Source organism: Perognathus longimembris, chromosome 13 (assembly GCF_023159225.1).
Source record: "Perognathus longimembris pacificus isolate PPM17 chromosome 13, ASM2315922v1, whole genome shotgun sequence".
NCBI lineage: Eukaryota > Metazoa > Chordata > Mammalia > Rodentia > Heteromyidae > Perognathus > Perognathus longimembris.
In genome coordinates, this window is record NC_063173.1 from 19,307,456 (window position 1) to 19,323,805 (window position 16,350).

Sequence of the window (16,350 nt, forward strand, 5' to 3'; positions counted from 1 at the left end):
CAACAACCAACAAATGAATAAATGTTGAATCTTGTGGCAACAGAAGGCTTCCTTTCTGAAAGTAGAGTGCACACACTTGAGTTATTTCTAAGGAAACAGTGAGAAGCCTTTCACCATAATTGGTGTTTATTTCAACCCCTCCTGAGACACCCATAGAAACCTGAGATACATTTTCCTTGAAATGTTGGGAAGCCTAGAGGTAAGTACCAAATGCAAAAGCAATTTAGGTTCCTGATACACATCTATCTCTTTTAAATCGCATCCTTTTTCTCTCTGGTTCTTAATCTATTTTATCATATGCATTTGAATTTGTGACTTGTTGATGAAACACAGAAATAAGCCCTCAGTGGTCTGACAGTGGGAAAAGGGAAGTACAGGTCAGGACCTTGCTTACCTTGTAAATTTCTTGATGCACATGGATGGTATTGTTCCCAACCTTGGTATCCATGCTGCTCTCATTGTGATAGTTGGGGGGTAAGCTTGCCACGTTCACTTCCGATGTCGTTTTAGCAGCAGCTTCTTCTGCCTCCATCTGTTAAGTCAAGGAAGTTAATGAGAAAAATTATTTAGTTACTGAGGGTCCATTAGGAAAAAAGCACCATCTCTCTTTGCATTGTCTACAACTACAAAGGGGGGGGGTGTGCCACTAAGTAGGCATTAGGACAAGACCTCATATCAAATGTTTCATGTGCATTTCCACCCTTATATCTGACAACCTCCCACAGGAGCTGGGTGTTGAAGCCTCCATTTTATAAATGGGGAAACTGAAGCTCTGGGAGGCTAGTTGGATTCCCAAGACTCCCAGTGGAAGGTAAAGTTGAATTTGAACATACTTCATAAAGCAGTCATTTATGCAGGTGCCATTGGTGCTTTGACCATCTCCTAGAAGCCTAATCTGGAGATTATCTGCAACCAATTCATGCCAGCAATCACCTCTGTGTCTCTCCAAGGATATTCTCTGGCCCCACACATGTGCTCATCTTGCCCAGGCTCCAATAACAGGTTCCAGGGATAAGAACTCTTTTTTTTTCCCCTCCCCTCCCAAGACAATTAGAGTTTGCAGTCTCTCTCTATTGGCCCCAAGTGAGATTGCCCATTGCTTATAGCAGTAATCTTTCTATAGAAATAACCCATCTATAGCAGTAACATGTGGGTGGGCATACTTTTGATTCCCTTTCTACATGATGCTCCCACTTCTTGCTAGTGGGAATAATAAATGATTTGTTCCCACATCTTTGTTGCAGGGTCTGATGGTAATGGTGATCAGGGAACAGGGGGGCGCAAACTAAGATAGGGCTGTATCTCTGTGCAGATATGGCCATAGGATGTCTCCTTTCCCACCATGCCTAGAGACCCTTCTATAACACCAGTAGACTAGTTCCCAGGATCCATGCCCTATCTGACTCTCCTTGAACATTTGTCTGTCCTTCTCTGTTTCAGATTTCTGAGGTCTTGTCCTCAAATCTTCCAATCTCATGAGTCTCTTTGATATCTATATCAGACCTACCAGTCAACATGCTTCAGGGCCCAACTTGCCCTTCCAGATTCATCACCCTGCCTTAGCCCTCCCAAGTGGGCAGGTGACAATGTGACCCATTCATAGCTGAATGGGCCTGAAGGCAGGCCACATCATAGAATAGTGTGCAAATCAGATACTCTCTCTAGCAATTTCAACTACAAAGTACAGTGAATTCTAGTTGATGACTGGCAGTTTTCCAATATTACCATCTAAGACTCTATTTTTATTCCTTAAAACGAATCCTCAAAAGGTATTTTTATATGTCTTTTACTCCCTTAAGTATTAGAGGAGCCTCTCATTGCTCCTTGATTAGGTAGAGGGCCCTCGCTAGGAGCAGGAGGAAATGGTGTCTGATGGAGTACAGAGGTTTCAACAGGCAACTCCAAGGGCAGTCCCAAAGCAGAGATGTTCATCTGCTTCTCAACCAAATGGAGACTTCAAAGTCATGCCTATAATTAAAAAAAATATTTATCTGGATTTCTTCCCTGACCTGTCAAATTGTAATTCCTGTTGATGGTACTCCAAATACCAGTTTTCTCAGGTAATTCTTAAGATTTCCCTCCTCTCCACCTCCCCCCAGATAAGAAGGCTGCTATGGGCAACAGGGAGCTACAATAAGTTTTGGACTACTTGGGAAACAATTGAGGGAGCAGGGAAGCAAGAGAAAAGAGTCAGGGCACTGGTTTGGATTGGTATAGGAGAAGAGAGGCATATTTAGGGAGAGACCGTCTAGGCAGCAAGGCTCCAAACAAGTTTAGCACACAGAGGGATTACGTAGGCAGTTGCCTCCAGCATTAGAGGAAGGCACAATGGTAGGGAGGTTCTGGACTCAGAGAAGATGAGTCCAAGTTATGGCTCTGTTCCAAAGTGTCCATGTGACCCTGGGCATGATACCAAATCCCTCTAAATCTCAGCTTGCTATTTGTAAAATGTGGGTAAGGCTTTGTTGAGTGGATAAAAGAATTATGGAACAGGAAATCTAAGTGTTAGCACAATACTTGTCACATGGTTGACATGTAAAATGTAGCTGCGTGCATACTAGTGCCTGCAGGAAAGCAGTTTTGGAAGACATAGTTTGCCAGAAAGGGGGCGGGGGACATGCAGTAGATAGCATTGGCTTAAAGAATCTCTTCCCCCCCCCAAAAAAAAATGGAGAAGAAAGAAAGGGATAGGAGAAAGGCTAGGCATGAAATGACTTATCTTTTCAAGCAAGAGACCCTTACATGTTTAGCAATAGAAAAGAGGAAACAAAAGATATCCCAGCAGGTCTCTTCCAAAGGAGGAAAAAGATATTTCAATGCTTTAAAAATTCCTGCGGGAATGTTACTGTACAGTTTGGTTTTCAGATAACTGACACACACCCCCACCTCCTTCAGTTTGCTAGGGGCTCAGCCCACAGCCTGCAAAGCCTCTCCATCTCAGCCAGTGGTTGTTTGAACAGAATGAGCTCAGAGTTTTTCAGTGGCACTGTGAGCTAAAAGTACAGTTTACAATGGAAAGTTCAGCCACAACCACGACAGCCACTAGCAAGAGAAACTTAAGCCTGAAGCCATAGTTATTTCATAGAGGAAGAATGTGAGTGTTGCTTAAAATGGTATTTAGGGTTGGTTAAAGCTGTGTCTGTTAAAGGGGGGGGGGCAGTAGGAAGAACTAGACAGATAGAAACACCAGCTGGGTGATGGGGTTCCCCTAAACTCAGTGAGGCCATAAGAACATGCTAAAATGTACCAGCTAAAGATGAGGCAGTGAGGGTGAGAGAGAAAGGTGGATCAAGCCTCCTCCACATGCATTAATTGGAAGTATATAGCATAATAAAGCAGGAAAATAGAAGCATCTCAGGCTGAAGCCACTGGAAGACTTGCTTTTCCTAATAATGATCCTACAAGTAAAACTACTTTGTCTTTTCCCTTAAGAGACATCAACAGCTTGAGGCAGCTGGAATAAATAAAATACCAGGAAGTTACTTGAAAGCAGACTCATGATGCAGCTATGTAAACAATTAATGCATCTGCTTCAGGCTTTAAAAAAAATTTCCTTGGACAACAACTAAGTAGAAACTATTCTTTCTGTTTATGAGACTTAAGGGCCTTTCTGAAAGCTTCTTGATTTTTATTGTTTGTGGGGGGGCAGGGCAAGGGTCTTCCTAAGTACTGGGACTATAGGCAACCTACTGACTACATCTACTCTATTTTTAAAGATATTCTTTCTTTTTTTTTTTTTTTTTTTTTTTTTTTTTTTGCCAGTCCTGGGGCTTGGACTCAGGGCCTGAGCCCTGTCCCTGGCTTCTTGCTCAAGGCTAGCATTCTGCCACTAGAGCCACAGCGCCACTTCTGGCCATTTTCTGTATATGTGGTGCTGGGGAATCGAACCCAGGGCCTCATGTATACGAGGCAAGCACTCTTGCCACTAGGCCACATCCCCAGCCCTTAAAGATATTCTTTTTTTTTTTTTTTTTTTTTTTGGCCAGTCCTGGGCCTTGGACTCAGGGCCTGAGCACTGTCCCTGGCTTCTTCCCGCTCAAGGCTAGCACTCTGCCACTTGAGCCACAGCGCCGCTTCTGGCCGTTTTCTGTATATGTGGTGCTGGGGAATCGAACCTAGGGCCTCGTGTATCCGAGGCAGGCACTCTTGCCACTAGGCTATATCCCCAGCCCAAAGATATTCTTAAAAGGTATTTTTATGTTCAAAAATTAATTCTTAGTACGTTGAGATAATTAAAACATGCCATTGAGAATCCATGAGATGCTAGTAGTATTACTGTTGATATGACAGGAAAGATATTTACTGTCTAGTGGGAAGTGTCTCCAAATCAAGAAACTTGTATTACATCTGTTTTATTCCTAAATTATAGGACAACTTGCTTTACTCACATGCACTTCCAATTCTCCCTTTTCCTGAAATGAGGATACTTTCTCCATTTTGGGCCCTGGATTCTATCACTAGTAAATGATAGACTTGGGACTGGATGGAGGAAATCCCCTCCCCACCCATGCTTCTTCTATGAAAGAGTTCAATCTCATCCTGTCCCTACAGTCCAATAAGATACTCCTTGATAAATGACTGTTGATGAGAACAGATGTGTGACAGTTGGATATGCACAAGGTCAGCAGAGCTGCAACAGGAAAGGAAGAGGATGGAACAACGACAAATTCCCCAGGGATACCTCCCACAGAGAAGTCATGGTCTCACTGGACCCCCAAAGCGTTCTGACCAATGAAGAAGCTGAAGAGGCCCAGTCTTCATCAGGAGCTCAGATCCCAGATCATGTTGCAAACTTTCTGAATGGTAGTGGGCATTGCCTCACTAAAGAAAAGCATGGGGTGACTTTTAGTCTTACTGGGAATCTGTGTGCTGCAGGAAAAGTTCTAGAACCCAGATTAGGAAGGCAGAGACCTGCCCTAGAACCTACCCTAGAACCAGAAGGATCACCAGAAAGATCATTTTCATTTGAAGCTGACAGATTCAGGAGATCTGATTGTCCTCATCCTTTAGGTATATTCCCAGTCACCATGACTTTGTCATCTCAGGAAACTGACAGCAGTGGGGGATGGGATCTGTCCAGTGGATATCCAGGTATAGCTGCCCATGTCACTGCCTCCCAATCCAGGGTGCCCTTCACTGACATCTCCACCAGCCTGGCCTTTAGAGGACATAAGGTAACACAAAGCTGAGGAGAAAGCAACCCTTCCCAGTAGACAAGAGCCAGCACTTCCCCCAGCCCAAGGGTGTATGTACCAAATTAAAGATGCCAGGAATGTGGAGACCCCAGCTGATTCCTTCACTGGGATAGCCAGCTTCCCCTCCCCCCAACAGGTGCTAGCCAGCTGGTCCCAACTATGGCCATGCCTGCCCAGACCAGGTTCCAGGGACAGCTTGCTACACCTGAGTCAGGAGGGCCCAGACCGCTTTCTCCATGTTTGGGGTCCATCTTAGGGGACTGAACACAATGCCATCCACAGTGGGTTTTTTGTTTTTTTTTTTTGCCAGTCCTGGGCCTTGGACTCAGGGCCTGAGCACTGTCCCTGGCTTCTTCCCGCTCAAGGCTAGCACTCTGCCACTTGAGCCACAGCGCCGCTTCTGGCCGTTTTCTGTATATGTGGTGCTGGGGAATCGAACCTAGGGCCTCGTGTATCCGAGGCAGGCACTCTTGCCGCTAGGCTATATCCCCAGCCCCGTCATCCACAGTGTTTTGAAGCCGGGTGATGAAGGAAGAAGTCAGACAAAGCTTTCAAAAGTACCGGAGTACCAGGTAACAACAGCTACCTATTATTCACTAGGTGCTCGCACTTTATTATAGCATGTAATTCCTTACAGGAAGCTCAAGATCAGGATGCTAAATGACTTGCCAGTGTGCCTTGCTAGCAAGCAACAGAGGGGGTGCCTGAGCCCTCTTGGGTGGGGCCAGAGTTGCCTCTCAGGCTCACCCACTATCATCTGATGATTTATGTAGCCTGCGATTTAGGAGTCCCAACTTCCTTTTTCTGCGCTGCTGTAAGAAGCCAGACAAGTCAGACTGTCTGCCAGCAAAGCTCAGGACTCTGTCTCTTTGTCTCCACACCACATCCTGTATCTTGGGAAGATGGTGCAGGCTCAATGCCCAAGGGACACGCTAGCACCTGGGAACTGCCTGGAGCTGCCTGGCCTTTCTGCAAAACTACAGCGTGGGGAACACCAGGGGCCTTGCAAGCAGTTTCCAATAGGGGATAGCCAAGTGCATGCTCTAAGGCAAGGGAGGCTGGATGACCCGCAGCCTACGGGCAGATAGATGGTGACCCCTGCTACCCAAGGAGGGTCCAGCCCAAACCCTTCCAGGACTAGCTGTGATCCAGACCTCTGGGCCAAGAGGAAAAACCAACAAGAGGTGGGGGGAAAGGCTTGTCCCGTGTTGCGCTCAGGTCTCTCTAGGGCCGCGCCCTTCCCAGGTGCTTGGCGCCACGCCAGGTCCCCGTGGCCAGTGCACGGAGCCCCCTGCTTCCCCCACTCCCCGCCCCCAGGCCTGCTGCTCGACGCCCCGCTTTACCCTTCCTGATCCCCCGCGCGGTCAGGGCGCCCTCACCTCCTCCACCGCGCTGCGCAGTTTGTGCTGCGTGTCCTCCATCAGTTCCTCAACCTCGCGGAACATCTCGTTGAGGGTGGCCTCCTCCTGCGGGTAGCTGAGAGCCGGGCCCGACTCCACCGGAGCCGAAGTCGCCTCGGGAGCGGTGGTGGGAGCGGGCGCGGGGGCGGTGGGGACCGCCACGGCCAGCAGCAGGCACAGCAGGGGACCCCCGGGCCGCGGCATGTCTGCTCCGCGCCGGCCGCCACCGCCTGTGTGTCCCGGAACACAGTCGGAGGCGCGGGGACCACCCCCCTCGCCGACTCCGCCCCGACGCCCGCCTCCCCGGCGCCCCTCTCCCCCCAACCCCGCCCCCAGATCCCGAGAAACCCAGCGCGCGTCCCACACTCAGCAACTCCCGGACCCTGGAGTCTCCACCCACCCCCACCCCCAACACTACCACCCCAGCTCCGCACCCTGATCCTGTCTGCACCCCTCATTCTAGTACCTAGAGGGAGCTCTGCTCTTTGCCTGGGGGTGCACCCCCACTGCCGAGCCCAAGAACCAAGCACCCCAACACTGATAGGCGCCCCCACCCCTGCTCATCCCACCTCCCGTGCGAGGTTCGACGAGGTCGGAACTCAACCGTCCTGCTGGGAACCCCAGCCCGCCCCCAAACTTCTCCTTGCGCCCCCAACCTGGGTGGGCAGAGCAGAGGTCAGCTTGCCACCAGTCCAGCGCCCTTCCCAGCGGGACCAAGCCCGGCGGCCATCCCCGCCCTCGCCGCTGCCTCTCACCCCACCGGGACCCGACCCCCGGCTGGATCCGCCACCGAGAGCGCAGCGCTCGCGGCGAGTGCGGAAGCCCAGCAGGATGCGGCACCGAGAGGGCGAACCCGCAGCCCGTGCGGCGCCCGCGCCCCGCGAGAGGGGCCAAGCCCACTCTTCCCGACTTGAATGCCCACAGGAAGCCACCCTCCGCTCCGTGCCCCCCACCCCCTACCCCGCCACACCCCAGGCTGCTGGCTGGGGTCATAGCTTTCCGGAGTGGCACCTTGCTGACTCCAGCTGACCTCGCCAACCTGCGGGGTGGAGTCCCAGCCCCTCAACCTTCACAGGCTGGCCTGACACAGCCCACCTCGGTTAAGGTCGTGGGTGACCCCCGGGTAGCTCCCTAAGTGGGTCACGGAGTGTCACGCAAGCTCCCACAGGGTGGCAAAGCAGCAGGGTCAGGACCACACACTTGCAGCTAACGCTGGCTTCCCACCTGGGCCAAATTGGTGCAAAACCAGATGATCTGTGCCCGAGTAGCCAAATGTAAAATGAAGGCTACAGTAGTCTATGTACCTCCTCGTTAATATGTGTGGTACATGCAGATGCAGAGCAGTGGGAGGCATGCTGTCAGCTGTGTGCACACGCGCACGAGTGTGTGATGTGCCACCATAGGGGTTTGAACTCAGAGGCCGGCACTCTGACGCTTCAGCCACACCTCCACTTTGTGCTTGCTAATTGCAGATCAGAATCTCTTCGATTTGCCTGCTTCCAAATGGCCTTCCTCAGCCTCCTGAGTAGCTGGGATTACAGGCATGAGCCACCAGCGCCCCACCAGCTATTGATGGGTGCTGAACTTTGTCTTAAAGCAGGAATGCTCAGACTTTATATTAAAACAGGTGTAAAGAGTTTATTTAGCAAAGAGAAAATAAAGTCCGCTCATTAGAGTGAGCAGTGGACTTAGAAACTTTTGTATCTAGTCTTTTCAACTTCTGGACTAAGAGCTCTCCACATCCAGCATCTTCTGCCTTCTCCTCTGAGTATTTGGCAATCCTGGTAGGACCACTCATTCGCTTGGAGTTCTTAAAACAATAGGATATTATCTACAGGGAGAGTAACAAACAATATTTACAAGCAATAAAGTCACTACCTTGAAAACACAATGTGGAGTGGCAATTTGCAAAATGAAATCTTCAGAAGACTGTTGGTGCACGTTTGTAAGACAGAAACAATGGCTTCTGTTATTTATGGATGCCACATGTAGAGTACCAGTGCTGAGGTGTGCAGGCTGCCTGTCAGTGAGAAGAAAGCTGTAGCTGCACTTCTGTCATTTTATTTCTTTCCTTTTTAAGTTTTTAATTGTATTATATAGGTGATGTACAGAGGGGTTACAGTTACACAAGTCAGGTAAAGAATGCATTTCTTTTTGGGCAATGTCACCCATTCCTTGGCTTTCATTTTATTTCTTTAAAAAGGAGTATAGCTGGGCTCCTGAGGCTCACACCTGTAATCCTAGCTACTCAGGAGGGTGATATCTGAGGATCACAGTTCTAACAAAGCCGGCCTGGGCAGGTGCCCAGTTAATTAGTTATTTCTAATTAAGCATCAAAAAAGCGGAAGTAGAGGTGTGGCTCAAGTAGTACTGTGCTAGCCTTCAGTGAAAAAATTAAGGGACAATGCCCAGGCCAGGCCCTGAATTCTAGCCTCACTGGCAGCATGTGTGCACGTGTATACACACACACACACACACACACACACACACACCAGCAAGAAGGCATTCTGAGCAAAAATCCCTGAATAGTCATATTTGTTTAATCATCCCAGTTGACTGACAACACATAGGTATAAAGACATGTTTGATTAGCATTGGTTTATTTGAAATGTTTTGTGAATACACTGGCAAAAGACAAAAGAGAAAGAGATAAGGCAAAAGACAAGAGAGAAAAAGGCAACTCTCACACACAACATGCAATAGAGAAAACACAACAAAGAAAACCTTTCTTATGCCCAAGCCGATGGCTTTTAGCTCTGTTTATGACGGATGTTGATCCACGGCCCAGCAGTAGCTTCAGTCGGAGAGGTATGGGAATACACACGCAGGCCGAGGGGTGTAGACACATGGCCATTATTCACTGAGTTTTTTTTCCCTTTTGTTATATTTAATGTTTAAATTGTTATCTTTTAGCATTGGGGTTTGAAAGGAGGGCCCCATACTTGTTAGACTTGCTCTCTAACGCTCAAGTCACCCATCCAGCCAGGTTTTATGATTGCGATTTTTTGAGAGAGGGTCTCATGAACTTTTCTACCTGAGTCTGGACTTGGCCCACAATCCTCCTGCTGTTGGCCTCTCAAGTAGCTAGGATTACCAGCATGAGCCACTGGTACCTGAGTGTTTTTTTAAATTAACCAAGTGGGTTAAAAAAAATGAACATCAATTAATTGTACAAAGGTGTTGTGTTTTAGCATGTCCATTTATCAATGCATCTTGATGAAAGTTGCCCCATTGGTAGTGTTTATTATACATTTTTTCTCATTTCTTCCCTCTCACTTCCATCTTAAATAGATTGTTGTGAATATAACTTAGAACAAAAATGGAAAGAGCTGGGATGAGAGGTAATACATCTGCCAGCTCTTCAGTGTCTGTTTTCTCTGTTAGAATTCATGAGATCACACATGGCATTTTCCCTCCAACCACCTCCCATCCCAGCCTCCATAAAGACATGCTGAGTACATGCAGGACGATGAATCCACTGGAAAATCTACAGTGATGAGATGGTAAGATGGAGGAGAAGACAAGGAGACAAGTGAAGGAAAGGAGGAGAAAGACCTTCACAGTGTTCAGGAAGGTTATCCATCCCTGGCCCACCTACTTGAGTGACCAACCACCATGGACAGCTAAGTGGAGATGGATGCATCCGATTTGAAAAACTGAAGAAGAGAGTTGCTTAAAGAAGAACCCAAGAACATGATCAATTTTGTAGGACTCTAGTCATTCACACACAGTGAGCCCAAAGGAGGATATTCTTAGAAGAAGATCATAAAGGCACAATGTCAATGTGCATTTGATTATATGAAATATTTATCGAAATGAGCTCCAGAAAATGGAAGCGAGGTTTTCTTTTCTTCTTTGTTGCTGTTTTTGTTTTCTTTTCCTTTTGTCTTGTTTGTTTATCTGTCTTTGGGAGGGTAAGGGGGAACACAGAAATGGAGGGATAAAGGGCGAACAAATGCAGCAGTAGTGCCTACTAGACACTATGTTGAAAATAAACTATACAACTTGTGGTTAGGGATGGGAGGGAAAAACTGGGAGAGAGTGAGGGAAGGGGTGACATTGTTCCAAAAAGAAATGTACTCTACCTGACTTATGCAACTGTAACGTCTCTGTACATCACGTTTATAATAATAATAAATTAAAATTGCTTCATACCCTTAAACAAAAAAGCCCAAGAGCCTGAAGGAGCAGGGAGGGTGATGGGAAAAGAACACCTGCTTCACTCCACCAGCATGATAGAGTGGCTTACTCTCTAGTTCTTGGTTCTAGTCTGTATGAGCTCTACTGAGATCCAGCTGCATCATGGGCCCTTAGGCTCTAAGTTGTTTCTATTATCTTTCCTCCTTGAGGAATTGGTGTCAGAACCTCCATAGATACCATAATCTGTGATTTCTAAGTTCATTATATAAAATGGTATAGTACTTGCATGTATTTGTGCTCATCCTTTACTTTTTCTTCCTTCCTTCCTTCTTTCTTTCCTTCCTTCCTTCCTTCCTTCCTTTTGTGTGTGTAAGCTACATTTCCAGACCCCCTCTTTCTATGAGTAGGTTACTTCTGAAACCTAATATGATGCAAATGCTATGTAAATTATTGTCATTCTGATTTATGACATCATGGAAGAAAAAAATGACATGGGTTCAGTTCAGATGCAGAGTGTTAGGGTTAATACTTTCAAACCATGGTTGGTAGAATCCACTGATGGAAACCACAGATATAGATGGCTGACTCTATTTCCCTTTTGGTTCAAGCTGGTTTAATGGCTTTCCATTACTGTCTACCACACTGCCAACTAAGACACCAATCATTCTTACAAGCATCTGGTTGGGGCTTCTTATATATTCATAAACCTATTCTCATCAAGATAAGCTTGCTTAAAATGGGGTTAACCCCATCTGAAACCCTGAAGAAATAGGTCCTGATTAAAAAAGGACAGGTCATCAGGAGTGTGTCTTCTGTATTAATCAACCTATGTGCCGGCCACCAACTTCATCATACCTTCCCTGGCCCTGCCTGCAACTTGCTATTGTTCTGACAAAATCGATGCCAAGGTTTTTCTGAATGGAAACTCCATCTGCCTTTGGAAAGAGTATCCACATGGATTCAGGGTTTCCATGAGTAAGAGCCACTGAATATCCAAAACATACATTTAATTTGCCAAGTTTCCGTGGGTTACTGTGAAAGAGGCCCAGAGGACCTCGTGGCTGGCCATCGCCCATCACCCTTGGAGCACAGCAGAGGAGTGGGGAAGATGTAGCCTGGGGTTTGCTTAATTATGAAGTGTGTGTGTGTGTGTGTGTGTGTGTGTGTGTGTGTGTGAGAGAGAGAGAGAGAGAGAGAGAGAGAGAGAGAGAGAGAGAGAATGTACAGGAGCAAAAGAAATTTGATGGATTCAGCACCCAAAGAGGAAAAGTGAAGAATTAACATTAGGCACCTATGGAGGAAAACTATCTAGAACTGTGTTTCTACTCAATTGTCTCCACTGCCTGGGTGCAGAATTGCATGCTTATCTCTTCCCTGGGGCAGTTTATGGTTTGTGTATGTTATCAGTGTTAACCAATGCCTAGGTGCTGAAATTGATTAGACACGCAGGGGCTACCCTTAATGCTGTGAGTCAGTCCTCGTTCTGCAGAATGTGGTTCTTGCTGAGAAATCTGTTATCATCTTGTTTTCCCCCAAAGCTCTCTTGCCCTCCCATTGGCCTCCTGTCTGGCCTTCTCAACAGTGCAGCCAACCACAGCAGAGCTGGCTCTCCTGCTGATGTGGTTGAAACTGCTGGAGTAGTCAGAAGAAAGTTGGACTTAGAGGTAGCTGATACTGCTGAGTTCAAGTTCTGGGATGGCTCCTAATTGTCAATGATCTTAATCTCCCAGGAATCTCCAGCCTGTGGGTGTGTCAATGCCCAAACCACTGGGTTCCTTGCACCCTGACTCAGCCATCACTCATCATCTGGGGAGTTGTTTTTCTTTTTTTGGGGGGGGGGCGGAGCTTCCCCTGGGAGCCAATCCCAGCTTCCAATCATTGTCACGACCTCCATCTCCAGCACAGGTGTGCCCTCCTGAAGACAGTGAGGCAACATCTAAGTGCTGCTCTCAACCCCCTGGCAGGGATTCCTGTGGAAGTGGGGCAGCTCCTGGTGGGTTTGACCCCATTAAGATCCTTGCTGGCCCGCAGTAAAAGGGAGTGGTCTGCTATTGTGCATGGCAAGAGGGATGCAACTCAAACGTACTGAGCCACGCAAAAGAAACTGGATTTAAAAGGCTATCTTTGGATTCCATTTATATAATGTTCTAGAATTGGCAAAACTGTTGGGGCAATAAGCAGATCTCTAGTTTCCAAGGCTGGGGTGAGGAGGGCTTGACAATAGCTGAGGAACACTGGAAGATTCTATGCCTTGGTTGTTGTAGTAGGTATATGCTGTTAATATGTCTATCTATCAAAACTGAATTTGGGCCAGGCACCAGTGGCTCATGCTTATAATCCTAGCTAGAAGGCTGAGATCTGAGGACTCTGGTTCAAAGTTATCCCAGGCAAGAAAGCCTGTGCAGCTCTTATCTCCAATTAACCACCAAAAAGCCAGAAGTGGAGCTATGACTCAAGTGGCAAAATACCAGCCGTGAGCAAAAAAAAAGCTAAGGGATAGTGGTCAGGCCCTGAGTTCAGTCCTAGTACTGGCACAACAAACAAACAAACTGAATTTGAAAAGACTGAACTTAATGTATATGCATTAATCTAGATTAAAAGAAAAAGGAAGTAGAAGATTATTTGCTCCAGGTCAGAGTCAGGGATTCAGCCAAGTATGTTTAACTTCTGAATTCTGACTTTGAATTGCCACCTAGTATGGTCACTGGAATGTTCCACTCGGCTCTACAGGTGAAGAGGGTTGAGTCTCTGGAAGGGCTTTGTCTGGGTTCAGGTTAGCCAGACAAAGCAGCCTGGCATGGTAGTGTTAAACAGAGCTGGGTTCTTGTCATGGATTTGCTGGTGATCTTGGATAAGTGTATTTCTCTAAGGTTTCTCATTTTTAACATAAAAAAGTGTAACAAAAGCCTTTAAAACATTGTTGTGAGTGGTGCTGTGGCTCAAGTGGTACAGCAATAACTTTGAACTGAAGAGCCCAGGCCCAAAGTTCAAGCCCCACTACCGACAAAAAACAAAACAAAATAAAACAACAAATTGTGTGGTAGCCAAGTGCCAGTGGCTCATGCGTGTAATCTTAGCTTCTCAGGAGGCTGAGGTCTGAGGATTTTGATGGAAAGTTAGCCTGAGCAGGAAAGTGTATGAGACGCTTATCTCCAATTAACCACCAGAAAACCAGAAGTGGTGCTGTAACTCAAGTGGGAGAGCACTAGCCTTGAGCAAAAAGAGGTCAGGGACAGCACCCAGGCCAAGTTCCAGCCCTACAACTGAAGAAAAAAAAAAAGATCATTGTGGGAGTGCTGTAATTAATTGTCAAATCAGAGACTCTGAGTTCGAGCTTGTCCTCCATCGCTCATCCCAGGTGACCTGAACAAGTCTCTCCATCCTGAGCTCCATCACCCTTATTGCTACAAGCATGGGAGGAACACAATCTATCCCATGGGATCATTGTGAATCTTGCAAAAGAAAAATAGTTCCTCAAAGCACACAGCAAAGTGCCTGGCTGATAGCAGGCCCTGGGGAGCACTGGCTCATTAGATGCAGTCATCATGGACATCATTACCAGGCCTGGGCCAACAGGGCTTTGAGCCTTTTATCACAAAGTGAGCATGGAACAGAGCCCCTTTGTGCAGACTCAGCCAGGATCCGGAGAAGGCAGGGCCTAGGCAGTGTCCATAGTAAATGTGCTGGGACCACAAAGGGCTCTGGAGGGTCCGGTGCAGACAGCTCTTTCTGTTGATGCAGGCAAATCTTTTATCTTGCATAGAGCTCTTGCATAGAGCTGCCAGGATGGCTGGGTCAGAAGTTCACATAATAAACATATTCTGTCCCCAGAACATGGTCCCTTCCCTCCAGGGTCCTGTCACTAGGATTCTCGATTTTAGACTGCTTTTCATTTCTCAGAATCTCAGATCTCCATAGCCACTCCTGGGATATGATTCCCATCTAGCTTTCGCATGAAACATGAGTAAATTCAAATGAAGGCAGTTATCTCAAGTACTCCCATGGCTTCCCATGATTAGAGCAATGTGGGTTGGTTATGGGATCTACCGTGATCCTTTGGGGTATAATGTAGACCAGGACTTTGCTTATTACCTCTGCAAGACAATAATCCCTTATTATTTGGCTAGGCTGCCATCCCTGCCAGGAGTACATTCCAGCATCCAGCATCTTCTACATGAGCGATTCTCAAACTTCAGTATCAGAATCACTGGAACAGTGGGTGTTAAACACAGATTTCTGGAAGAGGTCCTGGACTAGACCACAAATTCCCAGGTAATGACCCCAGTAGAACTGATTCAGGGTTCAAGCCTTCAGAACTTCTTTTTTTTTACCCTTGAGAACCAGGGAGAGTGCATGCTTCATTTGGTGTCAAGAGGCAAACCCCAGCTCAAGTAAAGGAGAGACCTGAACCCACATAAAATGGAAAGAAAAATTAGGGGCGGGGACTCCACGTTTTCCATGCTTCTTCCAGTTTGCTGTTACCACTGTTTATGAATAGGTTCACAACACAAGACAAGGCCAAGAGAGGAAGAACTGGTAACTAATCTAAAGTGGGCCAGGGGAGGCTTCTAGAGTCACGGGAAGAAGGCTGTAGACAGAACACAATTTCAGAGGACACAGCTGGAAATATAATACTGGGTGTCCTAATTTATTCAGCAAGATAAGGTTGAAAAAATAAGAGATGATAAAAAGCCAGTAGACAAAAACTTTGTTAGAAAAATGGTTGTGACTCAAATTAGACTGTGGGATACAAAATATAGTTCTTACTTTAAAAGTAATGAGATTGTTAATTAGCCAAGTAGTGTGGTACACACTTAAAATTCCAGTACTTGGGTGGCTAGGGCAAGACAATTGAGAATTTGAGGCCAGCTTAGATTATAGAGTGAGACTCTATCTCAGAGAGAGACAGAGATGAAGAGACAGAGAGAGCAATTTTATTCTGAGCCAAACACAAATTGCCATGGCTAAGAATACAGATTCAAGTCATCCTGAATGACATGTTCCACAATGGAAGACGGTTATATGAACTCTTAGAGTCACAGAACTAAAGCAAGACATAAATCAGTGTTTCAAATGTAACTCTTCTAATTCTTAAAGATTTTTTAAAGGTACTTCCAAAAATAATTTCGAAGCATTATTGTAAGCTAATAATGCTGTGTTCTCCCAGCTTCAACTCCAGGTCTCTGGTTTGGTTTTGATAGCCTTGGGCTGGGTCTTTACCACGGGCCTTCTTCCTTCCCAATGATCTTTCCCTGGCAGTGCTACCCAGGCTCCAGGAAGAGCTGTGACTGGTGATGCACCTACTTCCAAAGTCATGGCTCCAGAATTCAATTCCTCAGGGCCAGGACTCAGGGAGACCCCAACTTGATGGAGGGGGGGCGCTCCTCCTGCAGCCCACAGACTCCTATGTACTGGCTGCCATGGTCTGCATCAGGCTCAGAGTCCCTTACTTGCTTCCCTAGCAACAGTTGAAAGGTTTTACAAACCAAATTGCAAGTCCTTGCCATCACTGGGCTCTGGGCATCACCCACGATGCTGCCTTCTTTCTGGCAGGAAAATGTGCACTGCAATTGGCTCAGGATGGATTAGTCTCTGTGTTACACTCCAGGGGGCTC

General features: G+C 46.8%; 1 protein-coding gene across 1 annotated transcript in view; it reads right to left on the reverse strand.

Moving 5' to 3' along the window:
* The window catches only part of Dkk3 (dickkopf WNT signaling pathway inhibitor 3), a 33,080-nt gene extending 26,229 nt beyond the window's left edge, over positions 1-6,851 (reverse strand). The window contains exons 1-2 of the mRNA XM_048360730.1: positions 6,575-6,851; positions 395-532 (exon numbers count right to left, since the gene is read on the reverse strand). Coding sequence (XP_048216687.1) covers positions 395-532; positions 6,575-6,799 — 363 coding nt within the window. The 5' untranslated portion in view covers positions 6,800-6,851. The remainder of the gene's footprint in view (positions 1-394; positions 533-6,574) is intronic.
* Positions 6,852-16,350: the final 9,499 nt, after the last annotated feature.